The sequence below is a fragment of the Acanthaster planci genome, linkage group LG03 (genome assembly GCF_054643075.1).
Source record: "Acanthaster planci isolate LZ-2023a linkage group LG03, COTS_SCS, whole genome shotgun sequence".
Classification (NCBI taxonomy): Eukaryota; Metazoa; Echinodermata; class Asteroidea; order Valvatida; family Acanthasteridae; genus Acanthaster; species Acanthaster planci.
In genome coordinates, this window is record NC_141779.1 from 14,730,196 (window position 1) to 14,746,046 (window position 15,851).

At 43.9% G+C, this 15,851-nt stretch overlaps 1 protein-coding gene across 2 annotated transcripts; it reads left to right on the top strand.

Moving 5' to 3' along the window:
- Positions 1 to 2,232: 2,232 nt before the first annotated feature.
- On the top strand, positions 2,233 to 15,199 carry LOC110991258 (uncharacterized). 2 transcript variants are annotated; one of them, XR_015424741.1, is made up of 5 exons: positions 2,233 to 3,497; positions 6,891 to 8,957; positions 11,947 to 12,046; positions 12,672 to 14,828; positions 14,864 to 15,199. XR_015424741.1 is itself a non-coding variant. In XM_022256567.2 (4 exons), exons 1-4 carry the CDS (start codon positions 3,407 to 3,409, stop codon positions 12,922 to 12,924), a joined length of 2,511 nt encoding a protein of 836 aa, XP_022112259.2. In that variant the 5' UTR covers positions 2,233 to 3,406; the 3' UTR covers positions 12,925 to 15,199. The 2 variants fall into 2 exon arrangements, 1 of the variants encoding a protein (XP_022112259.2); XM_022256567.2 differs by having other exon boundaries at positions 12,672 to 15,199.
- Positions 15,200 to 15,851: the final 652 nt, after the last annotated feature.

Genomic DNA, 15,851 nt, shown 5'->3' on the forward strand with positions numbered 1-15,851 from the left:
ACTCATAGCGAGGTGACAGTAGCAAGATTATTCAGTGGCATATCGAAAGTGAGCTTTAATAAACGTAGATTTATCTCAAAAACAATTTTCTGATGTATGTTTGTCTTTCACACGTTTGTGTTCTGTGTCAGCAAGTTTAACTAAGGACCACACGGCCTTTGAGCTCGCCACATTATAAAAATTGCATTCAAGACAGGCGTGGTTCTAGAGCCATGGGGGGGGGGCTAGACCCTCCGCACGTGACGTCACCTTTTACTTTTCTAATTTTACTGCGAATCAAATTTGTTTAGCCTTTTTTCTTTTTCATTTTTGCACTTTTTGGGGGGCGAGGCAATTTTTGGAGGGGCCTAAGTCTTTCCACGTTTGTCTTTCCACTTATACTTTTGCCGTACGCGTTACGTACAAACCCGTAAAGCATCTTGATAGTGGCTCGTTCAGGTACAATGTTTTGTTCTGTGGGTTTTATTTTTCCTTCTAAAATAATTGTTTGGGAAGAAGAGTGGCAGCGTGGTAGATCTGGATTAGCTACCGCGAAAGTCGCCCAGGTGAGGCTGCTGACGGAAATGAAGTCTCATGCTCTTCCCTTAAAATGCTGCAATCTTGCAGTAGGTCTGAAAAGCTTGGACTATGTCGGAGCTCTCTCGACGTCAGGATGGAGCGCATTTCACTGGGGGAACCCACAAGGACTGCAAGTATTTCAAATTTTCTGATGGGAAAAATCTGCGAAACGTCACCAGAATAACGGAGTTTTCTTGTTATTACCCCGCTCCCGCTGAAGGCATCGTTTAAGTTTGGTCATTACAGTAGCATTACTGCAACCTGTCGGTTGTTACCAACCCTAATGGGCACCTATTCATTCGGCTTGTTTTAATCACTCGATCACTGTTACCTTTTTAACACTACCGGTATTGCTCTCCAATCAATGGTTTGCATTACCCACAGTGAATTTTGTAGTATGTATATAATGCTGCTATCATGTTTTCTGATTCGTTCGAATTTGGCACGGGAAATTGCGCTTTTAAGTTGTGTTATATACAGGTATTTGTCAGCGATTTCTGTTTAATCAGTTCCTTGAAAAAACGTGACGTTCGCTTAAACCTCGTCAACCTTTTGTCATATTAAGTGACTGTCAGGGTATCCTGCAAAACCACGGCCTTATATAATGCTTCAAGCGTACAGTAGATAATGTTTCGCTCAATTGCTGAAACAGTGCTGGTTTGCCTTTTTCCTGTTGAGTTTGTCGACGTGACAGATGCAGCTTCAACTCTTATGAACCAGCGTGAACTCTGTATTTCGCGAAACGTTCTTGGAATGAATCAGATCTGGAAATGAATATCATGTATAGGCCACACGCAAGCCACCCCTGACGGGATATCTTTGCTGCATGTTTAGTATGGGGTGTGTGCACTGGCGGTCATGACCAAGAATTGGTCGTTGATTAGTCAATCCCTGTGGAAATATCAGTTGGGAAGGAACTAAAAATGATGATGTATTACTGAAAGCACCAACCGAACCAACACTCGGTGGTGACCGCTAAAATATACCATATCCCCAGGAGGTATTTACCATGCGTCATTATGACATCCACTAGGCACCCGATCGACAATTTCTGAAAAACCCTCATTTACATTAAATATTGAGTGTCTTTGAATGCTGTTAACATTTCCGATACCTACATTTCAACATAAGATTTCTGTGCCACATCATGCAAAGGGTAGCAATGGTTGCGTCCCACTCGCGCAAGGCTTCTGCCATAAGTTGGCAAAACGTTGCGTGCGTATCAAACATGAAAATCCTTACGACTGTTGGAAGTAACGGTGGATGGAACGCACCCCAGCTCATCTGCCCCGATGTACCGTGATTTTAGCTTTGTAAATTATCGACTCCACTCCCGCAAATACATGTCACGTGCGGTGGGTCGTGGGTGATTTTCAACGACCGCCCCCAAGTTTCTCCAAAACATCTGTTTTAGACCCAATTAAGGGGTTCTTACATGTAGTCTAAAAGGTTATGCCTGAGTGTTCAATTAATGCCTCTTTAAGCTGTTGATCTGGTCGATTTGTGCACCCAACTCACTTCCCTACTTGCCGAGAGTTTTTTTTTACCGGTGTCAGTCCAGCCGTGTTCACCGTTCACGACCTCTGTCTACTTTTGTCCTAATTTTCCTCCATCTGGCAAATGCAGGAACTAATACGCAGCGCACGTGACCCTCACACTCATATTGATAGTTCATAATAGGTCGTGTTATTTGCGTTTGCGAAGCGCAACGAACGTCCTTCCGCCAAGCCCGATGGCGGGTATAGGAAAACAGTAAAAGAAAAGGGCTTCATATAAACTATCACGCGTTGGATCCTGATGAGCCACCTTGAAAACCGATTTGGTCAGATTACAACAACGACATGAGTGCAAATGCGTTCCTCGTTGATCCCTGATCGGCCCGTGAATAAACGCGTGCTGGAGTTGAATTTGGACAGTCCTAAATTCAAGTGGCTGGAAGAGCGCCAAATCTGGTCGAGAGTACCCTGGGATTGGGGGTTCACATTGGACGATATAAATAAATTACGATTTGACCGTGGACTAATGATACACGTACACCAGTTTGGCGCCAGACCACGTGCACATGTAGTCTGCGCGTGCACGCGACGCACGGTGCATCTACGATAACGTGCGCCACTTAACAAAATTAAGACACCTAGGCCCACTGGAAGTCAACACAGTTTGTCATTAAGTGTATGAAATCTGCAAAATCCATTAAGTTTCCTCGTGTGTATTTATGAAGATCCACACAGCGCGTGTATTCCTTCTCTCTCTCTCAACCAGCCAACCATATTCAGCAGCTGAGTATCGATGTAGGCCTATCGGGTTTGGCTCATGGCAAATAGCTACATACACTTTGAAATAAAACAGCGATGCTCCGGATTCTGGATGGTGAAACCTGATCGTCATTTCCTTCGCATTTGGACTGTACCATGGTGTGGAAATAGCGTCTGCCTGCAATTAGGCTGATCGAGTGGCATTTGGACATAATCGGTTATTCCTCCGGCGGATCAGCCTGTGATTGTTCCTCCTCGTCATCGCTATCGATTCCTCTCGTTTTACCTGCCTCCTGCTCTTCTCCCACCTCCTATATAGTCTGGCTCCCGCAAGGTTTGCGATTTGCTGGTCTGTACGTCAGCGACGTCCGGGTGCTCCAAAATCGGAGGCGCAGTACGTAACGAGGTGGATCGAACGTGTATTGGTCCAAGAAGCAAGTGGCCGAGGTGGCATCAGGATACAGCGCGCGTGCAGTGGAAGCCTAGCCGACTCTGCCGGTTCATTGAGACGGTGCCGTGTGTGACACGTCCACACTTCCAGTCTTCAGTAACAGGTCTCTCTCGATGTAGGCGCTCTACCAACTTTTGCAACCATGGTTTATCCTCTCTTCAGGTGCCCAAATCCAGTTTCACACGTCGGTGTGATTTTCACCGTTTCTATCTTAGCTTTCAGCTTGATAAATGGTGAGTTCCATAAATGGCACTTAATTCATTGCCCTAGGCTTGTGGTACAGTGTTTCGTGTTCCTATGTGCTTTTAATCAAGAAAAGCTGAAGTTGGATTGGATTGGCGGAAAATTACTAGTGTTGTGAAAAGGCCACACTATGAATATTATGTTAGTGATTAATCACACATTTTACGCTTGACTTCGTGGATTGAGCATGTATACATTAAATTTGAACTTTCACAAGTAAACAGCGTCAACGTGTCATTCCGTTTCTATCAGATTTGAGTTTAAAGCCTGCAGAAAACAGTGATAATAATAATTATTTTCTTTTTATATATTAGTTCTTTCAGCAAATTTGTGATGAAAGGTTTGGGGGTTTCGGGGGGGGGGTCGAAAATGAGGGCCCGTTTCGTGAATTTTATTCATTCTATGGGGAAAGTGGCAGGTATGGGTTCAGTTGAAAGGGAGAAGAGGAAGCCATTTCCTGAGTTTTTAAACCAAGGAATTTTTTTGCGGGGGGGGGGAAGTGACGAAGACGGTGGTGATGACTTTCCAAAAAACAAATACAGTGTAAAAAGTGCATGCGACTCCCTCTAATTGTTTCATCTGTTAATGTAAATGAAAAACGTGCATTCCGGCCCTGGAAAACGAAACCAACCTGTATAAACCCCAGATGATGACGCTCGAGAAAAACAGTCACTACCAAGCGTGCGGAACAAAGTGAAACATTATTGAATAAACAAAAACATACCGGGCAGGATGTTTAGGCACAGTGCACTTTCAGCTTCTGTCACGTGGAAGTGGTCTGCTTCTGTATCCAAAGGCTTACACGATCCACAGACAGAGATATCACAATTGGTTTCAGCTCAGAGATTCAAATGTTAAATTACGACAATCCTTTCTGAAACTCGAACCCGTAGGCTACACAAAGTAATGCCAGCAATGATCATGCACATACATGTATCCTTATTCTGTGCTTGATTATCACCGTCAACAATCGGAAGTGACATGTGTACACGACCCCCGGAAAGATCAGGAGCCGATTTATAGGAGTTGTTTCGGCGGATCGCTGTGCTCGCTTTGAGGTCACCAATCAACTCGACAAACAATAAACAGAACGAAGATAAAGCATCAGAAAATAAGTGTCGTGTGCAGACCAGAAACGGCACTTGGGCATGTTCAAGAATCTTGATATTGCCTGCTCCACAGAGTTATTGCACAAATTTAATTGCGTCGACCTAAAACCATCTGTGTAGTGATGGTAATAACCCCTAGTGGACTGTACCCAACAATAATTATTTCAGGCAGTGTCATAAGAAATAGCCAGCTTGTCTGAACAACTACGAGACAATTATTATCATGTCAAAGAGTCATTATTTTAGACACAGTTATGAGTTGTAGACGTGTGAATCAACGTTGGATCATCCAGATCCGTGGCAATCAAACAGGCCCACAGATAAAAGGAATCTGTTAACGATCCAGACTCCTTGATGACTGATACACCTGAACGACGAGCGGGCTAGACCTCTGCCGCCGTATCAGATTACAGCTCAGACCGATGATGGTTTCTGATAATAGTCTGGACGACAGAAAACATTGACCCGAAATGAGTCACACATTATGAAAATACAGGATTGTACTCTTGGTAACAATAGCAAACGTATGCACCACACAAAAACCCATCATTAAATATTTCTTGCGTTGTGACTAATTTTAATTTTGTGCAAAATCTCCCAAATGCATTATTTCCTGGTGTTATCATCTGTGAATTTACTTCCATTGAGATTTCGAGGAATATTTTTATTGTCTTCAAATGTTGCTGTCACTGTTTCTTTGTGTGATGTGAATTTTCCTCACTTGTTCTGACTTTGTTCTCATTATGAAATATGAACGTTTCCTGGTTGTTTTTAGGTCTATTGTGACGTATGCACCAGACTGCAGCAGTCTTTTTCCGGGGTTGTTTTTGCACACGATTAGTCGATGTACATGTACGTAAACAAATTCCACATTGTATCGAAAATGAATCGTTTGAGGAAATGTCCCATGAGCAGGTTATTGTAAGTGTGCTGTCGGTAATATTGGTATCGACATGCTCAAAAATATTTAGGAGAGTTAAACGTTTCATCATTTCTTCAGGGTTGATGCAGGCTAGGTTTGAGGTTGTCAACCAAGAATGTACAGTCTGTTTTCAGTTATGTTTAACCCGATTGTTCTCTATTCTCAAGAAAATTACGTCTTCCCTTTTCCTATCGTGATAAATCAAATGTCAAAACAACGTAATGCAATGGCTGATTAGAATATTCCGGTTCCGTTTCAACCGTGTGAGTATATATGAAACGGTTGTAATCATCGCTTCGCAATCTGGCACAGATAAACAGCTGGTTCTGTTTTGCCGTCCACAGCACAGAGACACTTGTTTTCCTTTCTTCCAAATGAAAAATTCTCCCCTCAAAACGCAGCAGTTATTAAAGGGGAACTTGTATTTGTAAGCGGCCATCGTCAAAGGAATCATATATAATAGTGTTATATGACTTGACTACATGCAGCTCAACTTAATGTACGTGTTGTGATCACTTTCCACATCCTGTAGCGGTAAAAGGCAGAAATTTCAACACTATGGGTTTTATGCTAATGAAGATTTTCACATTGATGAACTAAAGTGTGATGTCATTCAAGGCAGAACGTGAGCGTCCCTGTAGCTATGTGTACAATAACAATAACACTTTCTACGCGTAGGTTCCACTTTATTTATTTTTTACGTTAAAACAGTTGTTTGGAGAATTGCAGTGACCGATATTTCTTCAAAACAGTTTTGATGGATGATTGTTGAAGGATTAATTTCTGTATACTCATTTGACAAGGTGTTGTATGACAACATCAAAATGGCGCCCTCGTGCATGCGTTGCTGAAGGTATTTCTAAAAATTACGAATCTGATGCCTTCCTTTCACTTCCAATAAAAACGAGCATTTAGATCTTGTTTGTGTTGTAACACAGTGTAATATGCATGAAACCAAATTGAGCTGAATATCCACTGCATGTTTCCTTTAAAACCTGATCCCAGGGAATATGAACAGGCGGTAATGATTCGGGCGCATACACAGAGTGCCGTGTGACAGAGATTGTCCTCCGTACTCTCTTTTTTCTAGTATCTTAAACCTCTTTTAAATTCGAAATAAGACACATTTTTACAAACTGTGATCGTTCTTGAACTGGCCTTTAGGGTTGGAAATCGCTGTCTCGACACCCAGGTTTTCCCCTGTTTGATTTAATATAAATAACGTCAACTGAAATATCTTCCTTTCCGTGCAGCTGTTTTTTTTTTTTTACACGGTGAATGCTTCACACTTTATGAAATCGTTATGAAATCTAACTAATTGTTTTATTTCTGTTTCCCTCCACATTTTATAGTTGTTTTTTCATCGAATTCTGGTAGAGGACATGAGTTCATCTTCGCTTTCCCAACTAATTTTCACGAGCCGAGCAGTACGTCCCCCAACTACAGACCGCGCCTGACGTTAAGCGTTACCGCCTCCGAAGCAGGGGCAACAAACGTCAGCATGCGAGTCGTTAACTTGGACTGGAGCCGGCAGCTTACCATACCGGCACAGCACGTCGGTATTACGGTCGAATTACCTCCCGAAGCCCAGGCGAAGGGATCCGGACTACAAAACACCACCGTCCTGGTGACTGCCAGTCGGAATGTGACCGTGCTCGCGTTGTCAGATAGTGGAGAGTCTACGGGTGGTTTTCTCGTGCGGTCCACTGACGCCCTGGGCACAGACTATTTCGTGGTGTCATACACCCCAATCGTAGGGGAGTGGTCCGAGTTCACCGTTACAGCCACGGAGGACGACACCGTGGTTGACATCAATCTGAAGGCGCCCGTGATGTTTGACGATGAACCCTACGGCAGGGAGACATTGCAGTTATCCCTAAACCGTTTGCAAACCGCCCAGTTTCAGAGCACCCTCGATTTGACCGGCTCACGAGTCAGCGCAACGCGACCGATCTCGGTGGTATCGGGGTCGTCAGCGTCCAACGTCCCCGCTGAATTCGGTTCAGCTGGTCACGTGGTGGAGCATCTCCCGCCGGTGGGTGCTTGGGGGACCGTGCACGCGCTCGCTCCCCTTCTCGGGAGGAGTTCCGGGTACAGATGCGTGGTCGTCGCTGGCTGCCCCATGACCATGATTCGAGGCTTCGGCGACCGAGTTGTACTCGCCTCGGCCGGAGATTCATTCGAGTGGGATGCCTCGGCGGACCGCGTTGCAATCGTAACGTCGTCGAAGCCAATTCTCGTTGTGCAGTTCAGCAAGGGGTTGGAGGCTGACAAAAGTGTAGGTGTAGACCCGGGAATGGGTGGTCCTGCCATGTTCACCGTTCAACCCATCGATCTCGTCACCGGACCTGGTGCACTGCTTTCGACTCCTGCTCTACCTTCGGGGGCCAACCATCACATCTCTGTCACTGCCATGTGCAAGGACATAGCGGGGATTATGCTGAACAATTCCCAAATCGTCCCTGATCACCAGTATGAGTACGCGGAGTTGCCAGGCTTCTGTACCGTGGTAAAAAGGGTCCAGACGGCCGATTCCAGCCCGGTCATCTCCGTTCAGCATACCTCTCCATTGGGAGTTCTTCTCGCAGTATCGGTGATGGTTCATGGAACCGGCTTCGAGGGTGCGTACGCGTTGTCGGCCAATCTCGGCGCGGAGGTCTCACCCTGCGAAACCGCTGGCCCGGACGTGTGCTGCAACCTCGAGGAAAACTTCCAGCTGGTCTCCTCTCTGAGCTATGACGAGGAGGGTTCCATGCACAGCAGTGACTACGAACAGTACAATTCCATTCCAGATCTCGCGATCGCACTCAGAATTGCTGACGAAGGTACAGCAACGGTCCAATCTCTGGAATTGACAACGGCGCACAATGCACCTGAACCTACCGGCACAAAACTCTACCCAACTCCGCCACAAACAATCGGTGGACGTCCAACAACCCAAGAAATCACCGAAGATGGTGAGAATCCCACGTTCGCAACCGTAGAGGGCTTAACTGTATCTGATGCCGAGGTGACTTCGAGACTGACTAGAGCATCAATAGATTCCTCAAGTCAACAACCTATCACTTCACCTACTTTGAGCATGCCAACCACGCAAGAAGCATTAACATCCACCGTCTCAACACCTTTGGAATCGACCCAGAGTTCGGTGTCATCCGCTTCGCCGTCTACAAGGCGAGCAACAGTGGCTGGCACGGATCAGCCAGATGTCGGTACGGATGTGCCTGAATCGACAGGGTTGTCGCCCACCTTTGTCCGCACCAACTGGATTGATTCCACGCCATTGACCACCCAAACACACCTATCGACAGGACCATCAATTAACGACACCCTTTCAACGTGGTTAGCTGCAACACTTCGTTCCACGATAACGCCCACTACCAAAGAGCAAACCACGGAACCGGGAGTCGACACACGCTGTGAGTTTTCTTTCTAAATATTCACATAAATGAGTGTTAACTTAAAATCGAAATCAAAATCCGGTTCTATAAGAATAGCCTGGTTCATTTTGTTGTGACAAAGACGAGAAAGATTTCGGAAGCTTTCTAATTCTAAATTTTTGTTTCTGGTTAATTACGTTCCTCGTTAAAAAACCACATAACTGACCCTATCACTGTCAGAAGTTGATAACATGGGAAAGTTCTCAGCTGAAAAAGGGCTTTGCGATACGGTTTGACTTGATATTTTACTCATCAACGCCCTCTCTTGTTTCACGGGCCCAACTTTTCACACCATTTTCTGTTTTGTTAATTAAACCCGCTTCAATGTTCAAGCAAAAGAGCAAGCTCGTGTTCTTAAACTTTATGTAGCATTTGACCACTTTACTAAGTGACATGTTTAAGAATGTAGTGAACACTCCGTTTGCCTGGATTAAAAGGATCGAAGCTAATCATATTTCATTTGGAGAACGTACGACTTGTATGTAACCCATATTTACATATGAATTATGCAATTCATTGGAGTGGGCCAACGTCAAAGGCTTGCATACGAGTGTAAAAGTCGCACTTTCGATAAAAATAGAGTGTTTGGGTTTGGCCGCACAGTATTTTTTTAATGGGTGTCTATTGGTGTAGATATTATCAGAGGATTACACTAGACTGGGTGTAGCACTTTGATAACACGAAGGGTATTAAATTATCACCACAGTTTTTGCAGTGTGGCTTTGCGTACGAATCGTACCGGTACGTATCGGCGTCGCAGAATTGGTTTTGAAAAAAAAATAATAAACGTCATGTTCCTGTGATACGACTTTGAGAATATACTGCTCTGTCGCAAATGGCAAATCCAGTAATATATAGCGAGATGTGGAAGCGCAGTTATCAATCAAAACTCTTAAACACGACGGTTTATCGGGTTACCCATAATTGTGTATTTGTATTTCTGCAGTCTTGGTTGACTTGGCAAAGATCTTTCTTCATCGTTTCAAAACTGGCTATTCCGTGCCAAAATGCATTCAATAAGTAGGTCGGGCATCAGACCAGATTGGCATACTGTACACGGCCTAATGCCAGGTCATACTTCGGACGCATGTTGGCATTCGGTAGGTAATTTCAAGCGACAAGGAAGAAATATTTCGGAATGAATTATCCACAATGCATACTTATAATGTAAGCAACATTTAATGCCCCAACAGTTCAACATAACTTGGCACAGTCGCCGTAATGGGATAATCCCGCCTTGACACGGGGGCCTTGCACGCGCGGCAAAATGGGCCCATAGTGTACATGGTCACGTCACAAAAGTACACAGAAGACGTACAGGGAAACGCGTACAAAAGTCTAATCCAACTGATCGTCTCATAGATGAGTGCTTGTTCGTTTGTGACAAATGCCTCTCTCAATGGCAGACACCGACAGTCTGTGATATCCAACATCACGAAAGTATCGTTATGTTTGACGATCCCTAATGTTGAACTTGTTAGTATATACATGTGCTGAAATATTTAAGCGGAATCTGATCTTGGCGCAGTTATGCGCTGAAAATTGGGGTGGTTACTGGAATTATCGTAGTGACAACGCAGTCTGACACCCCGTGATGCATAACATGTGGATGTATAGCGATGCACTGAATAGCAGTTAGGGCTCTAAGGCAATCATTTGGAGAGGCCAGATTTTGAGAAGAAAGAAAGGCAACTGTTTGGACATTTCTAGGAGAGTATAGGAGTTTGGGGAGACTGTGTCCAAAACCTGATGATTAAATGTTAAAATTTACCAGGCAAACTGTCAGTGTAGTTACTGAGCAGTTTCATAGTCCCCTGTTCCAGTGGATTCCCCTGGCCAGCAGTGGATTTGGGAGTGTAGAAGGGGCTGTTGTGCCCCATGTGAAAGGTCGCAGAAAACTCCGCGCAATAGACATGAACATTTTATTATAGCATGGTGTAATTTTCTGGGAACTTTATACTTTTATAAGAACATTTTATTTTGTCAGACCCCCCCCTCACCCTCGCTTCCCCTGTCCCTGCTCACCTGCCTTTCCTGTTCCGGCTATTTCAATTCAGGAGCACTGAACACCGACAATATTGTGCCGTGACCGCTAGCGGACCTAGGCTTTCTTGAACGAAAGCATTCTCAACGATGGACCGTCGTTTTGTGTTGGCCACGTAGGCTTAGATAAACATTATCTTTGGAACACATGTTGAAAGAGGAAGTTTTTGGAGGTTTAACATATCCCTGGTCACGTTCATCGAATTTCAGGCTTTAAAGCTGTCAAAGGGGTAAAATCAGGTGCTGATCCTGGATTGTTTCTGAGGGTTGGGAAATTTTTAGTCGCATGGAGAGGGGGTGTTACTGCCAAGGACCGGTAGTTATCGTTGTTGGTGAAGCCATTTTGTCTCTTTGTTTTATCCTCAACACTACGCGCAAAATAAAATCCATGTCTTATGTTCTTCACGGGGTCTTCTAAACATTGGACGTAGCCCCCCCCCAAAGTGACAATGAACGGGGGAGGGGGGTAACCCCCATCAACCCTCTGGATCCGTAACTGGAAATGGTTTGTATTGCTGACAAAATCGTAGTCTAAGATCTCCATCACTCTCCAAAGAATCCCTAAAAACAAGCTATGTGTTTTTGTATCCTTTGGATGGGGTGACTGTCCATTTCATTTCACCAAAGGTTTCTCGCCAACCTTGTGTCGATACCCATTTTAACTCATGGCTGGGGAGAGGCATAGGTGGGTGAAGTGACGTGCCCAAGCCAGCACCAATAGATTCGAGCTCATGACAGTCTGTTCATGAGAGACGAGCCTTATACTCACTGGATCACACTATCCCTTTTTACGAGCCTAACTCTACGTTGTAATTCAATTAGATTAATATAAGCACTTCATTACTTGAATTTCATCTCTCAAGTGAGAAAAAAACGGCACATGAACCCGGCCCTGTTTAATGCTATTTGATTCCATTTTACGCAGGTCCGACGTGCCAGACACCCTTCCGAATTCTGCTTTATGGCGGGGTAGCCATGGCCACTTTTATTCTTCTGTGCATAATCTTTTGCTGCCTGTACATCATGTGAGTAAACCAATGTGGTAGCCATTACTTTATACGTGGAAGTGGATTTCAGAAGTCAAAAGTGAAAAAGTAAACTGAAAATAAAGAAATTTTTCAGATAAAATAATGGCATAAGAATACGTAACTGACATCTGGAATTGAATATCGGTATATTTACTAACAAATTGGAAAACGTAAAATATCTACTGCCATACTGTTTCGAAACTTTTTCACGATGTTTTCCAAGGCAGTAATTGGCAGAGTTACGTTCGTTGATCTCTGCGACGCCTTGTAATTAGTACAGCGCGATTCAGGTTTCTGTTCTGTGCTGTTACCGCTTGATGAAAAGGTGATGCGTTGTTTCGGAAATCCAGCGTTTCATTAGCGACGTATGAACGATCTGCATCAGCGCAGAATGTTGGTTTCCCGGTTGATCAACCTTCCAAATATGTCAATACAAATTGACACCCTACCTGTGATTTTAATGTCTAACAAAAACACGCTGGTAAATTTCCGCAAAGCTGACGGACAAATAACACGACTGTCTATTTCAACTTGTCAAGTCTAGTGCCTGTTTTTCTCTCGAATTAATTTGCACCTTGTACACACACAGGATTTGTTACAATTATCTGTGTCCTGTTGACAGGCGTTCGAAGCGGACTTCCAAGACAGCCATAATGAAACGCAACAGCCGGTGGGTGGCGTTCCCTGCGGCTGCTGTGTCATTGGATGAGTTGAATCTAGGCCGCATGAAACTCAAACCTGCCGCCGACGACGAGGTGGGGGCGGGGGATACCACGCCAGCACCGCCCAGTCTCACCGAGACGGAAGATGTGAAAGTCGGTACGGGAGGAAATCTGGTCACAAGTGGAAGGACCTTTAAGAACTCATCCTCGTAAACAATGATCGAATGCTTCCGACTGATCGCGCATCAACCGATTTGGTAGTCATGACAACTTAAACCACGCCCATTTGCACCACCATCAGTGGTTGCAAAATACAAGTTTGCTATGTGACGGGCGCGTACCGAGCGTGTATTATGGGATGGGACTTACATACGCATAGGCGGGTCTCAATTCCATTCCTTAATAACAGATCTCTCCCCGGTGACACATGCTATAAACTTGTAGAGGGTACGGGAGTTTTGAGTGTGATTTCTGGACTTTAAAAAATGATGTTAAATGGACTACTTGAGTGGTATGGTTAATTCAATGTATAGGCGCCACGATGCTTTATCCGTACAGCAGTTTTTGCGGCGTATACGCGTACTCAGCTTAGGATTAGAACAGCACTTGGCAACATTGGTAAAGGATCGACGCAGTGCTATCACAAACCATACAGAGAAAAAGTGGAAACAAGAGCAGTCATTTTTGAAATGCATTCAGCCACATAGGATGCACGATGTAACGTACGTGGATATTAATAACGCGTGACGGAACTTCCCATTTTGAGTTTGGTTTCCTTCCCACGTTCCAAGTGTGGATCACATTCACAGCCCCAGGGGTCAGTTAGATCGCTTGAAGTCGGCAAAAGACAGTGAGTAGCAAAGGCGACCGTTCAAATTAAGCGCTTTACCTCTGAGAGTTAATTCGAGGTCAAGTCTAATTTAGCATTAGCAAGTTCATTGTTCAGAAAAGCGTCAGTACAGTGTAGAAAGCTTGATGTTAGTAGTTTTGTCAAATTGTGCTGTTTTGATAAAAATTTTGGAAAAAGGGAAATGGTGAGCGATATTAAGACGGCATTAAGATGGCACTTGTACAAAACATTTGTAATTCTCTCTAGCTACTCTGCAAGGGCAAAGAGCGCTTAATGAAATTGGGAAAAAATCGCAGAAAAGCAAAATATTACAGATGCAATTCGTGAAGAAATCTTGGTAGGAGAGTGTGCCCAAAAGCAGAATCTGCCTTTTTGCTATTTCCAAAGACTGAAACTTCACTGGATTCGTCTACCGGTTTGACAAGTCCATTAGAGTAAAATTAATTTAATTGAACAGACCCGAGCTTCCACTCGACTGATTTCTTTGTTCAAACTCATTTAATAAGCAAATCCCTCTAACCGTCTGTTTTCAGTGCAAAAAAGGAAGAACGTTCCTCTTAATCACGTTCCTCTTTCTGCCATGCAGGGTATGTATAGTCGGGGGGGGGGGAACTACCGTGAATCACGCTGCAATTTATCCGTAGGGGCGTTGCGAGGGGGAGGGGCGCTTCTCCCCCGGATAATTAATTTGGAATATCAAGAAAAAGTAGCGAAAAATGTGAAAGAAATGAAAAAAAAAAGGATGAAAGTCACCAATTTTCTTCAGAAATAATCTCAAAATTGACCCCCCAGCCGTTAATTGTTCATCACTTTTCAGCTGATGATGCTTTACCCCTCCCCTGAAAAAGTGGTCCCCTCAAAAGAAAACCCTGGTGACGTCAATGCTTATCCGCCCCATGAGCTCGGAAAGGGGTTGAAGTAGCAGATTGTGGTTGACCATAAGTGTATGAATTAAATTAATTATCCATACATAGATATCCATACACACGCACTTACTTTGAATTTTTCTGGAAGGCAGGCTGGTTTTAATGAGCTTATTGTAGATTATACACATTGTACTTGTTTTAATGGAAAACGTGATTTTTTAAAGTACGGTATTATCTTTTTTATCTTGACCACCGCTGGACGGCTATTTTTTACAGTTTGAATTGCAATACGGGCGTTTCACGATAGTGCGCCTCCAAGAGTTTACAACGGGTTGGTCAATCACAACGCACGAAATCTGTCGACCCGATGCGCGTTTGGAAAGGGTCGACAGATTTCGGGCGTTGTAATTGGCCAACGCGTTGCAAACTCTTGGAGATGCACTATTGTGAATCACCCGTATTGCATTGGTGCAATGGTTTTGTGACAAAACACAAATAAATAATAAAATCGTTTGTACCATTCTTCAGGACGGCACCAGTGCTCATTGACGGATCATTTGTCAATGAGATAAAATTCTTTTTGGTAGAAAGTTCGAAGCACTAAAATGAATGAGTTGTGGGCGTTTTAGGGAAATTTTGGGAGCACATTTATACTCGATAATTGTAAAAGATTTTTTTTATATTGCAAAAAAGAAAATGTGTACGCTTTGCACTTTAAGTTCAGGGTTAACTAATAAAACTTTACCCGCTAATTATTGTAAGCGTATTCAAATGATTATGTCACAAGTTGTCATTGTGTCTTATTTTTGAAGAGACCCTCGAATTTAAGAGTCTACTGTACGAAGACAGTTTAAGAAAGTTGGCGTCGTCACTTCCCGGAAAACGTGGTATTTGTGGAGAAATTCCTCTACAAAACCACACGCAGGATCCAGGTTGGATCCGATTTGTTCAATTTGACGGCTTGACAAAGCGAGTGCGGTCTCATCCTATGCACGGAGACTTCATCTATTGTCTTTAAATGGGTAAATTGGTAATGGTTAAATGGTTAATTTGGTAAACCATCGGGTGTTAATCAAGACCAAAGACCTGTCTAAATATATCCACGAGTATTAATTGTACCCACTGTGCCGTCTATCGCCCTCAGCCAGAGTTTTGAATGTATAAACTAGTGAGGGGTCACGTTTGCGGTACTTCCTTGTGACTATGTCCCTTTGGGAAAATGTATGTGGTTCTGAAAAAGAATCAGCAGTCAAGTAAGGTGGAACCCCACGCAGTTGCTGAAGACGATCAGAGCATACCGATTGACATTCCTCAATGTTTCAACTCATCGTTTCAGAAGCATATACATCTCCCCAAAAAGAGATAGCCACTTACTCAACCGCAAGCTTTCGCTATTACCAAAACTACGCGCACGTGGTAAGTCC